The sequence below is a fragment of the Haemorhous mexicanus genome, chromosome 5, assembly GCF_027477595.1.
Source record: "Haemorhous mexicanus isolate bHaeMex1 chromosome 5, bHaeMex1.pri, whole genome shotgun sequence".
In the NCBI taxonomy this organism is placed as follows: domain Eukaryota; kingdom Metazoa; phylum Chordata; class Aves; order Passeriformes; family Fringillidae; genus Haemorhous; species Haemorhous mexicanus.
The window spans coordinates 17,067,576-17,088,056 of NC_082345.1; the positions used below are offsets into that span (position 1 = coordinate 17,067,576).

General features: G+C 40.0%; 1 protein-coding gene across 1 annotated transcript in view; it reads left to right on the forward strand.

Moving 5' to 3' along the window:
• Positions 1–19,500, forward strand: part of MPPED1 (metallophosphoesterase domain containing 1) — a 46,485-nt gene extending 26,985 nt beyond the window's left edge. The window contains exons 4-6 of the mRNA XM_059847863.1: positions 10,918–11,033; positions 15,593–15,706; positions 19,139–19,500. Coding sequence (XP_059703846.1) covers positions 10,918–11,033; positions 15,593–15,706; positions 19,139–19,257 — 349 coding nt within the window. The 3' untranslated portion in view covers positions 19,258–19,500. The remainder of the gene's footprint in view (positions 1–10,917; positions 11,034–15,592; positions 15,707–19,138) is intronic.
• The last annotated feature ends 981 nt before the right edge of the window (positions 19,501–20,481 follow it).

Sequence of the window (20,481 nt, forward strand, 5' to 3'; positions counted from 1 at the left end):
TTCTGCATGACTTGAAAATACAGGAGACATGAATGTCATTCAGCAGGCTCTGAGTATACAGGTGCTATTGCTTGTGTGAGCAATCATACTGAATTCAGGAGAAGCCTTTTTAATGAATGCTTCCATACAAATTAAATGACTGAAATGAATTAGCAAAAATCGTTAACATTTCTGAAAAAATTGCATGGAAGAAAACAAAAATTTGTTAATTCCAAGTGAATTTTCTCTATCACATTGAATGAGTATAGTTGTTATTAACTATATAAACTCTGCAATAAGTATGTGAACAAATGAAAATGTAGACTGAACTACACCTGTTGTAGTCCATAAATACCATCACAGTCAAACCAATGCAATAAATTCTAGTTATTAGGTATTCCTGAGTCACAGCAGTTTAGAATATAATTTTTTTTTCTTTTCTTGTTGATGAACATTCCAGAAAATGTTTTCTCTCAAATAAAATTTCTTCTCAGCATTGCCTGGGGCTGAGGAGTCTGGAACAGTTCAATCCCAGAGCATCACAACAGAGGAAAATCAGTACTTTAGACACCTCTTGCCTGTTGTGTGTTAGGGATATGGATCAGTTCCTTTACACATTTCACTGTGACCTCTTGCAGGGGGGATTTTAAGCAGTTAATGAAGCCAAAACTGCTTTGCATCCACTTTGCAGTAGAGCTCTGCCACCATGTCTGTACAAGCGTGCAGGACACAGACACAGATGTGCATATATGCTGAATATAGACCAGAAATTATGTTGATTTCAACATAACAATTTTGGGCAAATCCTATTTCTTGTAATGTCTGAAAACTTTGTGTGGCTTGGGATTTCTTCATGTGAGTGAAGATTTGCATTTACTTGCTTTTTGATGTCCCTTGCTTTAGTTAAAAGTGAGAGCAGTTGAAAAATATATTGCTTTAGTTTAATTAGCTTGGTAGGAAAAAGTCCTTTCTTGGGCAGTAATTATTAGTTGTGCATTATTAAAAGGAAGTAGTTCACATTCAGTTACTTAGCAGAAATAATTGAATCTTCTGATCCAGTAAAGTAGCTCACTTTGGATTCAGCTGGGTTTTAATTTAAGACCTGTAGAAGAGGAGACCTTAATCTCACAATGGGGAATTGGCTTCACTTTCCTGCAGTCCATAAACCACAAGAGTGAAATTGCTATCCCCCACAGCAGTTTTCTCTTTATTTTTCACATTTGCTTGAAAGTTTAATTTTATGAGACAAAGCTGATTTTAAAGTTTAAAGTGCCTTTTTTGTTGTTGTTGTTTTGCTGATTTCCCCCCCCCCCCAGTTTTTTTTCTCCTTGAACAAAAGGATTACCAGCTCTATCTGTAGTCTGAGCTGTAGTCCCAGACAGCAGCAATTTCAGGATGTTTCAAAGATGTAAACACAGTTGGGCACTGTGATGAGCCCCTTGGCAATATTCCAAGAGAAACACAAATAGCCAACTAGTTTGGAGCGGGTCTATGTGGAGCTGATTCTCAGCTGGAGTAGCTTGGCAGTGCTCCACCAGCTTTTGAGCCATTTACACCTGGTGAGAATCAGCCTCCCTACTCCATGGTAGCTTGTATGTATGCATTTTCCCCAGGTTTTGACACAGTAAAGGTGTTACCACATCAAGAAGGAAATGGTGGCTCTACATGAAGAACTGTAAATAGAGCCACTGGCACAGGAACTAATTGTAACAAAGCTGTCTGAGTTCTTTCTCTTTTCCCTGACTGGATTTTTAGGGGAAAAGTAATTTACCACTTGTGAAACTGCTTTAACATCAGAACACTTCCTCTGGAATTGCTGTTCATAAATTATTTCATTTAATAAATTAGCATTGTTTAAAATTAATTAAAATGAGGGATTTTTTTCACCACTAAGAAAGCAGAGAAAATTGGAAGCAATCATAGAATTGTTTAGGTTGGGAAAGGCCTCTAAGATCAAGTCCAAACATAAAACAAGCACTGCCAGGGCCAACACTAAACCCTGTCCCTAAGATCTACGCATCTTCTGAATCTCCAGGGTTGGTGACTGAATCTCCAGGGTTGGTGAACCTCCCTGGGCAGCCCCTTCCAGTGCCTGACCACCCTTTCCATGATAAAATTCTTCCTGATGTCCAACCCAGCCAACCCCTGTCACTGCTTGAGGCCATTTCCTCTCATCCTGTCCCTGTTCCCTGTGAGCAGAGCCTGAACCCCCCCCAGCTGCCCCTTCCTGTCAGGGAGTTGTACAGAGCCAGAAGGGCCCCCCTGAGCCTCCTTTTCTCCAGGCTGAGCCCCCCCCCACCTCCCCCCAGCTCCTCAGCCCCTCCTGGTGCTCCAGCCCCTTCCCCAGCTCCATTCCCTTCTCTGGACATGCTCCAGCCCCTCCATGCCTTTCTTGTCCTGAGGTTCCCAGAAGTGCCCCGGGATCTGAGGTGTGGCCCCAGCAGTGCCAGCCCAGGGGACAGTCACTGCCCTGGCCCTGCTGCCACACCATGGCTAGCACAGCCCAGGTGCCATTGGCCTCCTGCCCCCCTGGGCACACCTGGCTCCTGTCCAGCTGCTGTCCCCAGCACCCCCAGGGCCTTTCCCAGCTTTCCAGCCCCTCTGCCCCCGCCTGGAGCTGCAGGGGGTTGGTGTGACCCAAGGCAGGATGGGGCCCTTGGCCTTGTGGAATCTCAGACCACTGGCCTGGGCCCATGGATCCAGCCTGTCCGGGTCCCTCTGCAGAGCCTTTCTGCCCTCCAGCAGATCCACATTCCCACCCAGCTGGGTGCTGTCCATGAGCTGACTGGGTGTGCCCTCGATGCCCCTGTCTAGATCTTCAATAAAGACATTAAACAGGACTGGCCCCAGTGCTGAGCCCTGGGGACCCCACTGGTGCTGGCCCCACCTGGATGTGGCTCCATTCTCCACCAGCCAGTTTTATACACAGTGAAGCAGGGCCCACCCAGACCGTGAGCAGCCGGTGTCCCCAGGAGAATGTGTGGGAGACAGTGTCAAAGGCTTTCTAAAGTCCAAGGAAACACAACCACAGACTTTCCTCCATCTGCTGAAGTGGTCACCTGTCACAGAAGGAGCTGGGTGGGTCAGGTAGGTAGCTGCCTGTCCCAAACCTGCCTTGGCTGGAACTGATTCCCTGGTTGTCCTGCATGTGATGACATTTAGCTCTTGGGTGTATCCCATCCAGGCCCATAGACTTGGGTGTGTCTCAGCAGTGTAGCAGCCACTGACTCTTTCCCCCTGGATTTTGGGGCTCCATTCTGCTCCCTGCCCTTGTCTTCCAGCTCAGGGGCTCAGAACAATGAGAACAACCAGTCTGACTGTTAAAGAGTGAGGCAGAAAAAGCATTGAGTACCTCAGCCTTTTCCTCAGTCCTTGTCATTATGTTTCCCCCTGTATCCAATACAAGATGGAGATTCTCCTTGGCCATCGTTTTGTTGCTGATGTGTTTATTTTTTTTACTGTCTTTTACATGGGTAGGCAGATTAGGCTCTATCAAGGAATTGGCCCTTCTACATTTTTCTCTGCATAACCCACAACATCCTTGTAGTCCTCTTGAGTTTCTTGTCCTTCTTCAGAAGGTCCTAAATTCCCTTTTTTTCCCTGAGTTCAGACAAAGCTTTCAGGATATTACAAGACACGGTTGCACCTGTGCGTGTCAAATATTTCTAATTGTGTAATCTACATCAGATAAGTACATTTTTAAGGTATCTCAGATTCTTAGCTGAGATACCTTAAATAGCTGAAGGATAGCAGTTAAACATGTACATTTTTGGTATAGAAAGATGTATTGCAGCAGTTTGTTTCCACCATTGCACTGCAGAGTAAATTTAGGACTGTGGGAAAACGTAAACATGGAATTTAGGATTGCTTGGATTTTGTTCACTTCGGGTAGACACATGGCATATGAAGTATCAGTCTGTGCTTTTTTAAACAAGAAGTAAGTTCATCTGTTGCTAGATCAGAAACATTAATAATAATACACTTCATGCATATATGCACACATGTTGCATTAATTTATTAGTTTTGGAAGCGTTTTCATGCTTGTTTAAATCAAAATGGATTTGAATTTTCTAAGTAAAAGAAGGTAAAAAAAATTAAAAGGGAGGAAAATCAGAAAAGAACTGGCAGACAGTTAGTCCATATGGCCCGATCACTCCTGGTATTTTGAGACAAGAATGTAAACCTGGTAAATTACTAAACGGAGTAACTCAAGGGCCTGCCTCAGTAACTCAGTGGCTACTGTGAGAGCCTTTTTTGTTGTTTCTCAGGGCACCTATTACATATCCTACATATTTTAGTCATGTTTCATCTGGGAGAGCCCCTAAAAGGGGTATTCCCTCCTCTCCTCAGGTGGCCAACACCTGCAGTGTCTTAGCAGACTACAACAAACACCAGATAGCTGGAAGTGTGGAAGAACATTCTTTTCATTCAGCTGTCTGGGCATCTGACAATGAATAACCATAAAGATATCATGCATAGATAGGCACCATTTTTTTTTCCCTTCAAGGCTGGCCCCTTCTTCGCAGGTTTTACATTTAAAATAAGATGGTGACTGAGAACAGAGGGGCACTTAACTCCTCTCCTAACCCTTCTTTCTGTGGCTGCCAGTTATCATTATCTCAAATATTGGCTGGATAACCTGGCTGTATCTATAGTTTTACATCCTGAGAATTCAAGAGACTGAGGGAACAGGCTCTGAGACATCAGGAACTCAAGACCTCATCTCTGCATTAAATCCATAAGACTGTTCTGAAAATCTGTACAGTTCTACATCTGCACCCTCAGCATTGAGTCTTTTGACTAATTATTCCAAATTAGCTTCTACCTTTGTTTGCTTTATTATTTTTTAAAATATCAGATGGGGTATAATCATTTGCTTTCCAGAAGAATGAGATAAACTATCTGCATTTGGTACTGGCATATTTTAAATTCAGTCTTTCATTAATTTTCCTCCTTACCTATTACCTTCTTATTTTCTTATTATGAAGATAAAGTAGATTTCATTTTATTTTTCATTGTTTTATAACAGATTAATGTTTAGAAATGATCAGTTCTTATTAGTCATAGCTCATTCTTTCTTCTTTGCAGTCAGAGCTGTATGAAATCCTTTACTAAACAAAAGATGAATGATTTCATGTGTAAGTCGAATTGCAAGAGAAATAATTACTGACAAAGGGCCATACTCAGATTTTTATCCTTCTTTCCTTTTGTGAAAACAATAATTTAATTTGATTCAGAGTTTCAAGAGTGACAACCTTGGATGCAAAGCAAGTGAGTCAAACTTCCCCATGGAAGCAGAGTTGTGTGTTATGGCCAGTAGAGGATCTGAGTTGCATCATATCCATTTATTAGTTATAAGTATAAGGCCTTAACTTTCATTTTAAAAGATCTGGCTTCAATATTAAGAATCAAAAAAATTAAATTTCTATTTTGTACAGTTTAGTTCTTTTTGCCCACTGCTGTTTTCTAAAAATTACACCCCCCTTGCCTCTCTTACATGGAAGTTACTCATAATATAAATCTTCTCATGTTCCTGAAGATTTCTGAAACGTGTTTTTCCTTAGATCTCAGTTATGTTTGGCTCAGATGCCCAGGTGCTGAAAGAAATTTCAAAGCCTGTAAACAAACAGTGCCCTGCCAGTCAGTCTTAGCACCAATGGCCTGATAGCTGCTTTTGTCCTTTTCCTTCCTGCTTTGGATGGCCTTTTTGCATGCAAGGAAGAAAAAATAAAAAGGTCTGTGTTATTTCACAACTACTTTAGATGAAATGGCTGATACAAAAGAAATCCCAAAAATATGAACTTTTGTGAATGCTTACTTGGAGAGAAAGTAGAGTTAAAAATAATAGAAATGCTCAGTAAAATAGTTAATTACTTAATTCCTTTAATTCCTTAATTTCCTTTTATAAGGAAAGGCTAAAAAGGCAAATGCAGTGATTGGGAGTTTTGCTTGTGTTTGCCACTGTGGAATCTGCTTTTCATACTCCATGGCCTTTGACCAGTCACTCCTGCCAGTATGGCATTCAGCATGGGTAGTCCACTCTTCTAAATATGGAATATTTGCTTTTTTTTAGGAAGAGGAGCAGGATTGAGAAAGGTGATTTGGTCCATTCTTTTCACACTAAGTTTCTTGACAGTCACCAACCAATATCTGTTTATTTTCCTGTAGGAAAAAATTGACAACTGTTGTGGGGAAAAGACTGGAGCAAGTTGCATGTTTGTGAACCTTTGAAATTTATTTGGTAAGCAGAGGAATTTTAGTGAGAGAACTGGCCTTCCAGCTGCGGAAAAATAAAAAAAAAAATTATAGGAAACAATAGAAATTAGGAGGTACAATGTGGTTCAGTGCTGCACTTTTTGCTACCAGGGTGTTTGCAAGATGCTGCCCACCAATCCCATTGAAACACTGCTGCTGTTCAGTCAAACCACCCAGAGCTCCCTAAGGCTCCTGGGATTTCCCCTTGAAGTCAAAGAGGGTAATTGGTGCCTGCTGGTGGCAAGATTTGTGTTACTCAGCTGGGCAGCCTAGAAACAGCTGCTGCAGTAAATCTTGCAGCTCTTGTGTTAGCTGACACCCCCCAGTCCTGCAGGCAGTGCCAAGGGGAGGATGTTTCTGGGAGTGCCACTGGTTTTCTGTCCTGTTGGTTTGCAGGGGTGCCCAGGTACTATGAGGAGTCCCCTTGGGCTGGAAAGGAAGGAAGCCATTCTTTGAGTTAAAAGGTTTCAATTGAATCAAGGCAATGGAGAATCAAATTTCAGTCTTTCATCGCTTGTAATAGAAAAATCCATGTGCATTGATAGTTCTCCCCAGTCAAGTATTCCTTGTTTTTAGGGCTGCCTGTCAGACTGAGATGGGTACTACTGGTTTGAAAATGAAAAACCTTCAGTTTTCTCATAAAGGGCAAGTCAGATGTGTGTGGTGCATCCCCACCTTTTGCAGTAGATCACATATAAAGCTAAGTAAAGCCCCATTTAAATGACAAAAGAATTCTTGGGCTACATGTTAGCTCTTTCCCATAGTAGCTGAAAAAAAGAAAAAAAATCCTAATAAATAATTAGGGTGGTAATATGTTTGACCATCATTTTTTTTTTAGTATGACTCTTTTCTGTTACTAGAACAGAAATGATCCTTTCAAAGACAACTAAAGTGCTAATGATAGCTAAGAAAGTCATTCCTAGGAGGTTATACTGGTTTAATTAGAATTTATGAGAAGGTTACTATAGGAGTGCAGAAAGATGTTAAGGGGTTAACCTATAAGAGATTACATTGTAGTCAGTGTTCTGTTAAAGTTTGAATTAATTTTTCCCATGGGTTTTTCACATTCTAATTTTCAACTAAATGAGACATCTGTTTCAGAAAAGGAAAATTTGCTATGGTTGTCATAGCAACTATCATTCCGTAAGAAAATTATTCCAATGGTTACTTTAGAACAGAAAGATAGAAATTCAGTACATAAAGCAACATCCGATTTCTAGCACAAACTCTGATAATTCAGCCCTTTTTTTGTGGCAGATTATTTGGCCTGCAAAACTTGTTCAAATGTTTTAAACATAAGGTTAATTGTGCTGTAAACAAATTCACCTCTGATATATTTTCCCCCTTGACTCTTACATGTAGACAATCATTGTTCTTATCAAAATAACAAACCGCTTGAATTTCAATAGAGTGTTGGAAACACTCAAACTGTTCACTTGAAAAAGGTAAGACCTAAATCAAAGTACATTTCTACAGATGAGTGCTTCACTTCAAAGGTGAAATAAATTAATGATGTATGTCTTTAATTGCCAAATAAATTTTTCTTGGGTTGGTTTCTTTTTTTTCTGACAATAGCAGATTTTTCTATTGTAGGACATATATGACAATAGTTTCTTTGTCAAATGTAATATTAGTGAAAAATACATTTTAAAAATAATTACACATTTCCTGAGTAAGCACTAACTGGGAATAGAGAAATTCGGTGTACTCTATATAAAGAATTTAACTTTGTTTTCAGGTTCTATCATAAATGCAAATTTTGGACAAAGTTGTCTTTGCATGATATTCAGGTCATGGGCTTGTTAGTTGGTATTAGAGAAGAAGGCTTTTTTCCCTACTTAGAAACTTTTATAGCTGTTTTGGAATAAATTTTCAGAAGAAGGGGCTTGGGGATTTATAAAATCCCTATTTGCTTATAAAAATGGCATTTGCTTTGGGGGTAGGGGCACTGAAATGTGTGATTTGTCTTTCTTCTCTCCAATGTAAAGCATGCCAACATCCTCCACTGAATCCTTTCTTGTACCTGGGATATTTTTTCCTTTTTTTTTTTGCCAGAAATATTCCAGACATTTCCTTCCATCTCAGGATTGTCACAAAAGACAGCATAATGGCAATTCACACAAGTTGTAACATCTCCCCTTCACAAAAGAACAGCTCCAGCATGCATAACTTACCAGCCCCGCTGCAGTCACCACAAAGGGAGCGAGGGAAGGAGGAGGGAGGGATGGGGGAAAGTGCTTCTTGTCTTAATAAGCAGATCATGCCTATTCATAAGGGGAAATGGGCTTTTTTAGAAAGTGGCCATGTGTAGTCCAGCCCTGGTAGAGGCAGGCAGAGGCTCTAACAGCTGCCTATGTGGTTTGTGGTTGTCTGGATTTCAGCAGAATTAAGCTGACTTCTGGTGAGACCTGTGGCAGTCATGAATATTTCCCTTTAAAAATGCTTCATTGTATTCTTAAAATAATTATTTTGTGAGTTTTTGACCTGTGCTTCTTGGACAAACACTGGTCTTTCCCCTTGGTTTCCTTTCCATGTCTGGCATACCTATGGACAGTGCCTCCCCTCACTTCCCATCAGGGACCTGGGGACAATCCTGTCCTTGCACACCCCAAGCGTATCCATTGAAACTGTCAGTGACTTAAAACACATTATTTACTGTGCTGACACTTCTTTTGCCACCTATTTGCCCTTGCAAATATTTTGTCAGTGAGATCTTGCTGCTAGAAAACGTACCCTGGGCCTACAGACAATTTGCCCGACAGTTGTGTATTTTCATCTTGGTGAAGAAAAATACTTGGCATGTTAAGTGTGGAATGCAATCCCAAGGCAGGAAAGGATGGAGAGTTTAGAAAAAGCCAACCACTGTATATTTTTACGAAGCCTTCCACTTCTGCAATATCCAAGAACCTCACAAACTTCAGTTTTTTTATTTCTGAGGCATTCCTCTGTGGTAAAAATAATTTCCTTATCTCAGTGGTGAGCTGAATGTAAGGAGGGCAGATCCAGCTCCACAGAGCTTGTGTGGTTGCTGTGTGGCAATGTCACATGGTAACATTGCTGGTACCTTGCTGCACAATAAGCCAGTTAGGAAAATCCCATGATTGTTTAGGGAAAGACCTCTGAGATGATTGAGATCCGCCATAAACCTGATGCCACTAAACCGTGTCCCCAAGTACCACATCTGCACATATTTTAAGTGCTTCCAGGCATGATGACTTAGCCACTTGACCTATCAGGGAAGAATTTTTCCCACTATCCAATCTAAACCTGCCCTGGTGCAACTTTAGCCCATTTCCTCTTGTTCTATTTAGTGTTACCTGGGAGAAGAGACCCAATTCCCACATTTCTAAAACCTCCTTTCAGGTAACTTTGGAGAGATAAGGTCTCTGAGCCTCCCTCTAGACCCTGGCAGCAGGAAGGTGAAGAAAGGCTACTTAGAATGCTGAACAGGTAACCAGAAAAGTGTGAGTTTGTGGCCTGATGTAGGGATGTGTATTTTTCTTGGCCAGCTGCCTTGGCCTGAGCAATGTTACTCAGAATAAGATTTGTGCTTCACTGCTAGTGCTGTTGGCATTTCTCCTTCACACACCTTCTTCACCTCCCTCATCACAGCTTCTGGAATCTGGGACATACATTTCTGGTCCCGATAGCAGATGTTCAAAGTTTCACCTTTTTTTTTTTCCCCCTGGGACACCTGTTCCTCAAGACCCTGGTTATCCAGGGCCTGTGATGAAGAGGCAGGGAATGAGAAAGAAAGCCTTTCAGTCACCAGTAGTTGAGCCTCTTTTTGTCTGTGGAAGGAAAACATTTTGTTCATTGTTCTTCAAATATGGGTATGGCCACAGGACATCTGTCAAGAAATTATTAAAACTTCCAACCTAAAACTAACCTCTCAATTTTATGACCTAGAATTGGAGCCTAGTCAGCAAGACATAATTTACACTGTGATATAATTGCTGTGAAATATAGTTTTTTAATCAATGGGATAGCAAGATACACATATATTATGTTCTGACTGACATTGTTACAGTCCCTCTGCTCCGTGATGAGCTGCTCTGTGAGTACATTTTTAAAAATGTAAATGCCTATCTGATAAGGAATCCTGAGTGTGGAAAGTCTTACTTTAAAGCAAGTCAACACACCAGAGGACAGAAGAAATTTGTGTTCAAGAAGCAGCAGCATTCTTGTTCTGATGGGATGTATCCCATTAGGGAAACAAAGCAGCAGAGATGATGTCTCTGACTTTGGAGCAGGATCTGTCATGGTGCCAGGGTCTGTCCTTGCCCAGCTGGTCATAGGCTAAGGGCCAAACTTGCTGGGAGCCAATGTGAAACATAAATCACATGGAGGTGTCTGAGACAGCTGTTCTTCTAAATGTTGTGAGAGTCAGCGTGATAATCCACACATGGAGATCTTGGTATCCAGGGCTTGTAAGTAGTTGCAGCAATACTGTGAATATTTTATTCCATGCTGTCTACTGAAAGCGGGGAGGACTGCTTGTATTTGCCACACAAGTTAAACTACGCTGCTTGTATGGAAAGAGGGGATTACTGTGCACACAAAGAAAATGAATGCTATTTGTGTCTTCAAATTCCATGGTAGTAAAGAGTCAACCTCAGTATTTTAATTAGATAACCAGTACATGGAAGTAGCACTGAAGACGTTCTCCTCCTCTCTTGGCAGGCAACCTTGGTTTTATGGCTGGGGCTTTAATCTTCCACGAGGCCAAGCACTATTAGAGAAATGGAACCTTATTCCAGATGGAATAGATATTCTTATAACACATGGACCACCTCTCGGTAAGAAAATAATAGTGCTCTTAGCTGTGTATTTCAGATGATTATATGGTAACTGATGGCTCTCCTTAGAAAAAGAGTGCAATGCTCACTTACAAAAGTCAAAAGCAACAGGCATACTGATTTCAGCAGCACCAGGACTTCAGCTCATGAGTACCTATGATATCTCTGCTCAAAGGCAGGAAATTAAATAATAGCTTTAAAAACAAAATGTTAACACATAAAGCCATAATAGCTTTACAAATAAGCAGGATCTAGTTTTCCTATGCACATCTCTGTTCCAACTGTGAAATTACTTGATTGAAGGCATGGAGCCTGTTTGAAGAGAAATGCAGGATTAGGATTTTATTTTTTTATCACTTTCTCCCTGAATTGCTACTACATTCTCCCACCAACAAGTACCCAGAATCTCCTTTTTCCCTCATTATGCTGACTTGGTGCACCTTCTGCCTCACAAACCCAGATGCTCCCCATTGTTTGCCTGTTCTTTGGACAGGATGGTTGAATTGCTTATCTGTAATACAATTTGGCAACATGAAGAGATCAAAAATAAATAGTTTTGCATGTACATTTTCCAATTGTTTTTGATATAGGTAATATAAAAGCTATCTATCTATAAGAGATTTTTCATATTCCTAGAACATTTTGACATTACCTTTGCTACAGAAATAATACAGTCACACAAACTTGTCCAGATTCAGTAAAGGCTCAAGGCATCTAAGCGTTTTTTCAATGTATTTAACATACAGCAGTCTATATTTAATGAGACTGTGTGTTTGACTCTCACTAATTTAATAAGTGGATATGAACAAGAAGCATGCATTCAAGTGTTCTGCTGAGCCTTACTGTGCTTTGTGTGAAATGAAGTCAGTTGGTTTCTTTAAACCTTTAGATTCCCCAATTTCCTGAAGCTAAAGCCCTCATCTTCCACCCTTTCTTCTCTTTCAGAGCTTGGAGGAGAAAGTATCTAAAGGGTTTGTGTTTTGTTTTCTTTAGAAAGACATGTTTGCATTCCACTGCTCACTAATCCTGGGGGAAAGTAGCTCTTTGAGAGCAGAGTTTCTCACAGTTAGGGGTGTGTGTTTTGATTCTTCACCTAAGTGGAGTCTCATGCTGTGCCATGGACTGATTTTAATATGAGCCTGTATTGTAAAAGTGGATGTCAGAAATTAAGTGTTTCAGCCCCGAGATATCAGCTCCAAACCATTGGTATGGGTGTAATCCCTCCTAGGTTCTAAGGCACAATGCTGTGTCCTTCATGTAGTTTTATTTATCATTCATATTTAAAACTTTTTCAGAAGCTTCTTCAGCACTTTGAAAACCCCTTTTCAAGCCAGCTGGCCAGCTGTAAAACAATCCAACCTTCAGCTGACTGAAGAGTCATTTGAAATCTAATGTTGGAAAGTGGAGAGATTCAACCACCTTGTTGCTTTAGCCACCAGGCCTCTCCAGTAGCCTCAGGCATCAGCAGAGGGAGGAGGACCCCTAAAGAGCACTGCAGAGCTGGCAATCAACAGACAGACTTTAATAATAAATTTAATAGTAAATTTAATAATTGAAAAGTAAATTAATAATTGCAGAAATTCTAAGGAAGGGCCACCCATCTCCAGTGATTGTAATGGAGTAATGTGAATTCCCTCCATCTCCATGGCTCAGTATGTGGGGTTTTTTTTTCTTTTAATTCTTTATCTTCAATCATCCCCAAGAATTCCTTTATTTTTTAGAAGTTCCTGTTTATTTGTCTCTCTCTTATTGATGCATTAATAGATGGCTCAAGCACACAGCCCTCTGCCTGAGGGCAGGAGCTGTTGGTCTCCCTGACACCCATGGCAACAAATATAAGAAACTTCAAAGAACTTAGCACTCTGCTTAGCTTACAGAACCACCTCACTGTGCAGCTCCATCCACAGACCCTTTCGGGGACAGGATCCTCCTTGACCCTCCCAGCCAATTATTTTAACCAGAAAGCTGATTCCTGTTGTTCTGATCTTGGAACTCAGAACCTCACTAGAGTTGTTCCTAATGACCATAAATAGCAATCAGTCCTCTTTCAAAGTCTGGGCTCTTTTCTCCAGCATGGCTGACTAAATTCTGCCCATCATCCATTTTCTGTGCTGCTCTCTGATTCCCTCACTTCGAGAGTGGGCATCCTCCTGAACAAATTAATAATACATTATTACATAGATTTGAAATTATTTGATTTAGATGTAGAAGCACCATTAAGAGTTAATGAACTTTGTTTTTCATTTAGCCATGTAACAAAAATCCAAGTAATTTTTCTCTTCTGTTTTAGAGTAGTGCTTTGGGATGAAAACAGGGCAGGGATAGATGGGAGGTTCACAGAGGATGGGGAAAAAAAGGTTAAAACAGCTTTTTTGGACAACTTTATTAGTAACCTGTTTATTATTATTAACAAAGATATACAATGCATTTCATAGCTTATGAAATATAGAATTTGTGATTATGGGATCAGTGTTAAGGCTCTTTTCCATATCAGCATATTTTTGTTTCCTAAAGATCTCCATTTATGATTCTTTTATTTCTCTTCCAAAAGTTCACTTTATTTTCTTTGTTTTTAATTTAATTTCACCTTTAAGTCTTCATTTGCAGCTGTCTGCATGATAGTCTGTGACAAAGATTTATACTTTCCTGACAGCTGCAGAAACCTGTTTCAAGTAACCAAACATTAAAAAACCCCTAAGATGAACTCTAATTGTTAGCTAGGTGTAATCAATTATTCTTAGTCTGTGTAGTCAGGTGTACATAATAAGCTGCAAACATATGGGAAGGCTTCAGAAGGGTGATAATGCATGTAAACAAAAACATGTTCAACATAAATAATGCTTAATTTAATGGAGAAGTTAATTTTATGGATTTTTGTTTGTGACATTTTTGAAGTGGAAATACTTTCAGCTTTATGTTCACTGCAGACATTTTGACAATTAACTGTTTCAAATCACTGCAGTAATAAAACCTATGGCTATAATATGTTTACTCTGAAAAAAACCCCAAACATGACTTTATTCCAGAGGAATTGCTGGCCTCACTTTAACATCATAAGTATTATTTTTCTCTGGTGAATTTTGACCTCCCTTCAATGGCACATGTGAATTCAGCAGGAGTGAGCATTGCTCAGCCTGGCTGTAGTTCAGCAAGGCTTTCTTTTTCTACATTCCCTGACAGGTGCCAAACAGCACCTTCAGGTCTTTGACCATGATGAGAACTTCCTCTTTTTGGCACTTAGGATGCCCCATTCCCAGCTGGTTTTGGTTTTTTTTCCTGAAAATTGAACTTAGCTCTCTGAATAGCTATGAAACCAGTGCAAACTTTTGCCATTTTGGTAAAACCTCACAGTTTACCAAGCCCAGTTTTCAAGCACTGGCAGCTAAAGAGGTATTTCTCAATGTGTTAACCTAAGCTCTCGCAAATCTGAGAGCTTTTCCAAGAGGTTGAATACCACACTTCTGGTCTTGTAAACCAGTTGGTTGGCTGCTTAGCCACGCTTGAGTGGACATCAAAAGTAAATGTATGAAAACCAGATCCAGGCTCTGTACCTCTGGCTAAAAGCACAATATATTCACACTACTGTAGAAAATCCAAGAGATGCAAAGCTATGACAGGCACACAGGGAAAATGTCAGAACAACAAAATAAAACCAGGAAGATTTTATCTTCTAGGTTTCCAAATCTGAGCCTGATGAAAATGACTGAACAATAGAGAGGAAACAGATTGATTGTTGCAAACACTCCAATACAACATCCTCCTTATACTACTACTTGGAAAGAAGCACGGACTTCAGTTGGCAGTAAACTTCCCCCTGCAGTATTTTTAGACAAAGAGGCAAGTCGATGTAACATTTCTGTCTATTTTCATAAGAATTTTATTTTTAAACAATTTTTGTGCAAGTAAATGCAGCACTTAAATACATCTTCTGCAAAAGGCCTGAGTTTCTCTTCCTATTTGGGATCCACCAGTTTAGGGAAGTGGGGCTTGCTGTGCCATGAAGTGGTTTAACTCAAGAATGTCACTTTTTGGGATTCCTCACCTGAACTCCACTGCTGTAGGATTCAATGTGATAACAACGGAGTTGTAGTACTGGCAGCACAGATTCCATTACATTGGTTCAAGTGTTCAATCTAAAAAAGTAGGTCCCAGGACAGGTTTTAAATAGGTAAATGTTCTTTTAAATTCTTTAAAGGCTTCCTTTGGATTTACTGCACTTCACACCTCATTCTCTTCAGGAACAAAAAGTGGTCAAGCATTGAGTTATTCCATTAACAACAGTGCAAAAAAATGCTTTGATTGTAGTGATTATTTTTATTCTTTGAAAAAAACTGGAAAGAATTATCATAGTCCTTTTTACCCAGATGAGCTTTTATGGTTTTCCACCAGTATTTTTCTTTCCTTCCTCTTCTGCATACCAAGGCAGACAAGTTTTTGCCATTTCAATTCTGTGTCTCTTTGTAAAAAGCCATGAGACATGAAATCTCAAAAATGCTATATAACAGCACAGCTTTGTGGATCAACTGTCTTTTCTTAAAGCTTTCCTTTCTTTTCCAAAGGTTTTCTAGACTGGGTTCCTAAGAAAATGCAACGAGTAGGGTGTGTTGAGCTGCTGAACACAGTCCAGAGACGAATACAGCCAAGGCTTCATGTTTTTGGACATATCCATGAAGGTCAGAGAACATTTCTTTTTTTTATATGTTTTTCGAGAAGTCTTAACCAGCATTGTCAAACTTGAATGTCTAAACTGAAGCACTTCTTGAATTCAGATACATATTTAGCTGTATATATAGAGCTGTATAATAGGTGAAATTGGCTGATATCTGCATTTCAATACTTGTACTTGAGCTTATCTTTCATTTTCTACATCTATAAAAGAGGTTGATGCTTCCTTCACAGGGATGAGTGCTGTGAATTTTGAAATAAGAACACAAGTAGTTACAGAAAGTGACTGAATATTAGGATGGCAGGATTTTTTTCCTCAGCAGAATCTGTGCTTCACAATAATTCATGTAAGATCTCTGTGTGTCAACTTCTGAGCTTGTAAAAGGGGTAAGAATATTTTGAGGGTTGCTTCTAAGGCTTGATCTTCGAGATTGTACAATAACTGTGGTTTCTCCCCATCAGAGTGTATATGAAGTTGAAATCAAGAGGGGTATCACCACTGACTGGTATAGAAGTTCCAAGATATTCATGGATGCATTTGGTTGCTTTGGCAGGGGAAACATTTTGTGCTCAGACAAAACAAGTGGTTCTATTGACTATTTGATATTTAACTGGGAAAAAAAAAAAAAAAGAGTACCCTTTGCACAAGCCAAGTAAATGGTGATAGGTATGCTCTGCTGAAGTCAGTGCCAGCAGTTCATCTCCAGGCAAAGGGAAAGGTAGATGCTGCCTGTCCTGTTCACAGAGCAAGGCTTCAAGCAGGGCTGCCACCCCAAGCAGAAAGCAGCGGGCTGTGCAGGAGTGAACTATTGGCATGTACGTGTGTATTATCAGCTGCTCCATCTTTGGCAGTGTTAACTTACTGGCAGGAAAAGGTACTCCACAGCTGCCAGTTTTCTGATTCTGGGACTGCTCCAGCTTTTGCTGTAGGATCTCTGTGGGTCTCAGCAGTGTAGAGATGGAAAACCTGGAGGAGCTGGCATTCAGATACCTCTGCTTTTGTGAAGAACCCTTCCTAAGATATCCCTCTCTGACTTGCTGCCGGAGGCTTTCACCACGGCACATTAGAAGTAACATGGCTGGTGGTGTAAAATTAATGGATAAGATGCTCAGATCATTATTTTATAGCTCAAGGATTAGGTCTATTCTCCTCATGTGTCTCATCTGCAGTGACCTGTTAATGCCTGGTTAATGTCCAAAGTGCTGTTAAATCACAGAGTAAACAAATAATGCTGCTAGAGCACTCTGATATTCCAACCAAGAGAGCTGGTGAATATAGTTCAAACTCATTGTCATTTCAGAAATTATAAGCCAAGAGGGTTGCAGGGGATATAAGCAAACAGCAAGCCATGAAGCTTCAGGCAGGTAAACAAAATCACATCTGCTAAAACCAAGTCCAACTTTGGCTCTCAAGGGAAGAGAATGGCACCTCCGTAGAATAGTAAATCCTGTGAATTAATATAGTTGGCACAGTAGGTATCAAAACACAGAAACAAGGTACTCTTCTTGTTAACTATCATAATTTAGAGAAAACAAATGGGGAACTGCAGAGAACTGCCAAGCCTGTTTTTCAGTGGGATGCTAAATCTCTGCAGAGGAGAATTCCCATTGCAAGCAGCCTGTGCAAACAAAGCTGCACTCTGTAGAGAGAATGCATGATTTGAACAGATGAGTTCTTCCTCAGAATGAGCATAGCTACGTCTGCAGCAGTCATTTATTAAACATCTGGGGGGAAGAGGTGCTTATAGGAGATGTTTCTTCTCTATACCCTCCTTGCACTACCATGTCTGCCAAAAAATAGCTCTTCACATGGGCTTGCCGCTGATGCACCTATGGAAAGGACAAGCAGCATGGCAGGGGCTCTGGCTAAAATTCTTGTTTTCCCAGTATAGCCAGTACTCCACTGAGGTCATGGCCAAGGAAACCCTGCTGGCAGTGGGACAGGAGCGAAAGCTGCAGCATTAGGAATCTTCCAGTAAAAGGAAGTGTCTGGTCTCTTCAAATGTGTAGCCAAGGAGACAGAAAGTCCCAGCCACGGTGCTGACTCTCCTGCGTGCATTTTGTGTTTTCCTCAGAACAGTCATTCTGTGGCAAACAGAAAGGGATTTAAAGAAATTCCTGTGACAGGAGCCTAACAGAGTTTTCTTCCCTCCCTGGGCCCTAATTATAGTGTAGTTTTTCCATGGAAGGTGCAGGGGGCCCTGCATTATTCAGGATGTTTTAAGGAACCAAAAAGAAAGGAACTTGGCTACTGTTTCTTTGTTTGCAAATTATGCAATTTTCAGTGCTGTGAAAGACACAAAATTGCATTCAGAGCAAACATAGGGTCCTCAGTACCCAGGGTTTGAATAGCTAGAGCTTAGTGTGCATATAGCACTGAATTCATTTCACTATTAACTTTATGAAAGGTGAGATTGAATCTTATTGCAAATGCTTTCTACCAGGTGATTTCCCCAAAATCATGTCTTTCTGATGACGAATGCAGTTCTTCATATCGATCATAATATTTCAGTGGAAGTTTCCGACCTTAGGCTTTTAGCTTTCATATAATCAAGCTTATGGTTTTTTTTAGTGATTCATTAAAAGATTTTTGACAATAGAAAGTATGTCTTCTTTTTCATAACACCAAGGCTGTCAAAGGGCTTCTTCTTCACTTTCTGAAATAGCGTTTCACTGTACTTCTACAGGAATTAGAGCTGAAAGTTTGGTTTTCTGCAGATTTAACTCTAGAATTGTTTGCCTTGGGTGTCTAGTCAGACATGAGATGTAGCTGAAGCTTTTTCACTGCTGGTGAGACACACAGATGTGTGTGCTGTCCTGTGGAAATGCTCTGGTGTTAATTCACCTTGTCTGTTAGACAATGCATTCAATCATAAAACCATTTTTTCTCAGCCTGGGCAGGTATTTTAGTGCTTTTCCATCAAGTTTGGTCAACAAGTTCAAAGACAAAGCAAGAAGAGGTTCCTACTAGGCAAATCCTGCCCTAATGCACATGCACATGTACTTGCTTCAGTCAAGCAATGTTTTTTCTTCACTGGCTGCTTAAAGGATATTCAATACAGGGCAGGAAAAAAAGGTGGGAAGATTAAAATTGCCCAAAGTTTGCTGCACAGATGACTGCAAGCCTAAACAATCAGGAGCATCCTTTCCAAAACTAAAACAATTTTAAGAGAAAAATCTCTGCAGAGAGAACTGCCAGAGATAATAGCCACCAGCTACTGAGGGCCCATTTTGCTTTTCTTATATAATTAAAAAAGTTATTCTGTAGGAAAAAGATGGTATTGATTCAGGGAACATTTATGTTTTGCACAAAGATAATTTTTAAATTCCTTCTAAGTAATAGAAAATGTGGCACTTATTATTGTGTGAAAAACATAATTAAAAATGAAAGAAGAGAATCAGGAATAATGAGAGTAACCAGAATTTCTCTTCCTTTTTAGGTTATGGTGTCATGGCTGATGGAACCACCACCTATGTGAATGCATCTGTGTGCACTGTGAATTACCAGCCACTTAATCCACCTATAGTTATTGACTTACCTACTCCAAGGAACACATGATTATAATGAGGATTTAAAGTTATACCCGACACATAAGCAACTTTATATTGCTGTCTGAGAATCCCCATAGGGAACCATTCAACAAAAAAAGCAAAATCCTTTTTTTCCCTGCTAGCTCTTCACAGATAAATTTAGAGTAACAAAAGTGGACAAGAAACAAAGACATTTTGGTGCCAGAACCAGACTAAGACTAACATTTCACCATTAAAATGTTTGTGAACACAGAAAAGTGAATGCATTCCACATATATATATATATATATATATATATATACATATCTATCTATCTATCTGTGTGTATATATATATATATATATATATATATATCTATCTCTAGTAGGGGCTTTTGTACATACCGTATACTGGACTTATTAAAAGAACGATGTCTTTCAGAGAAGTGTTTCTTTAAGAAAGTTTGCAGTTTAAACGTAAGTGTTTAGACTAGGATTTCCTCATTTCAGATGTTTTTCAGTGAGGTCTTGATAAAATAAAAGTGATGGTAAAGATGTTTTCCCTTAATCACATGGCAAATATAAAAGATGGTGCACCGATGACCAGTCACAGGAGGGAAGCTATTTCTCCAAGTCCTCCAGATCTATGTCTTTGCATCTATTCAAAACCAATGCAATATAGGCCCTAATTCACTGCACTGAAATGAAGTTTTACTACATCTGGCATTACAGATGGCAAGGGAAATGGTGCATATTGCCAGCATGCTGTAAACAGCTCAACGTTCAAGAAGGGAGACTGTGTTAAGTGCAGTATAAACTCAGGAATTTGTAACCTGGCTTTGCCTGTTTAAAAAGAAAAAAAAAAAAGATGACATTTCCCTTAAAAAAAAAAAAAGAAAAAAAACCTGTGTTTTCATATGGTAAAGCGATATGTTATTGTATTTAAGGAAAAAAGAAAGAATCTGCAAAGAGCCCACCCAATGATTAGTAATGGTATTTTAGAAAAAAACCTACTGGGACCATTGGTGCAAAAACTGCTAATGGGACATGCAGCCAATGATGAGATTACTGGATTGAATTTGGCCCTGGTCAGGAGTGGTTGAATGTCATTGTGATTATTTTGTCCTTGGGAAACATCGATGTCAAGGGGAAATTATCAACCCAGAGTGTAGTTCGAGCACTCCCTTTTGGGTGGCTGTGAGTGACAGGTACACACCAAAGTGTGCAGAGCAGATCTCACCTCAGGGGACCTGGTACTGCTGTTTGCCCACTCA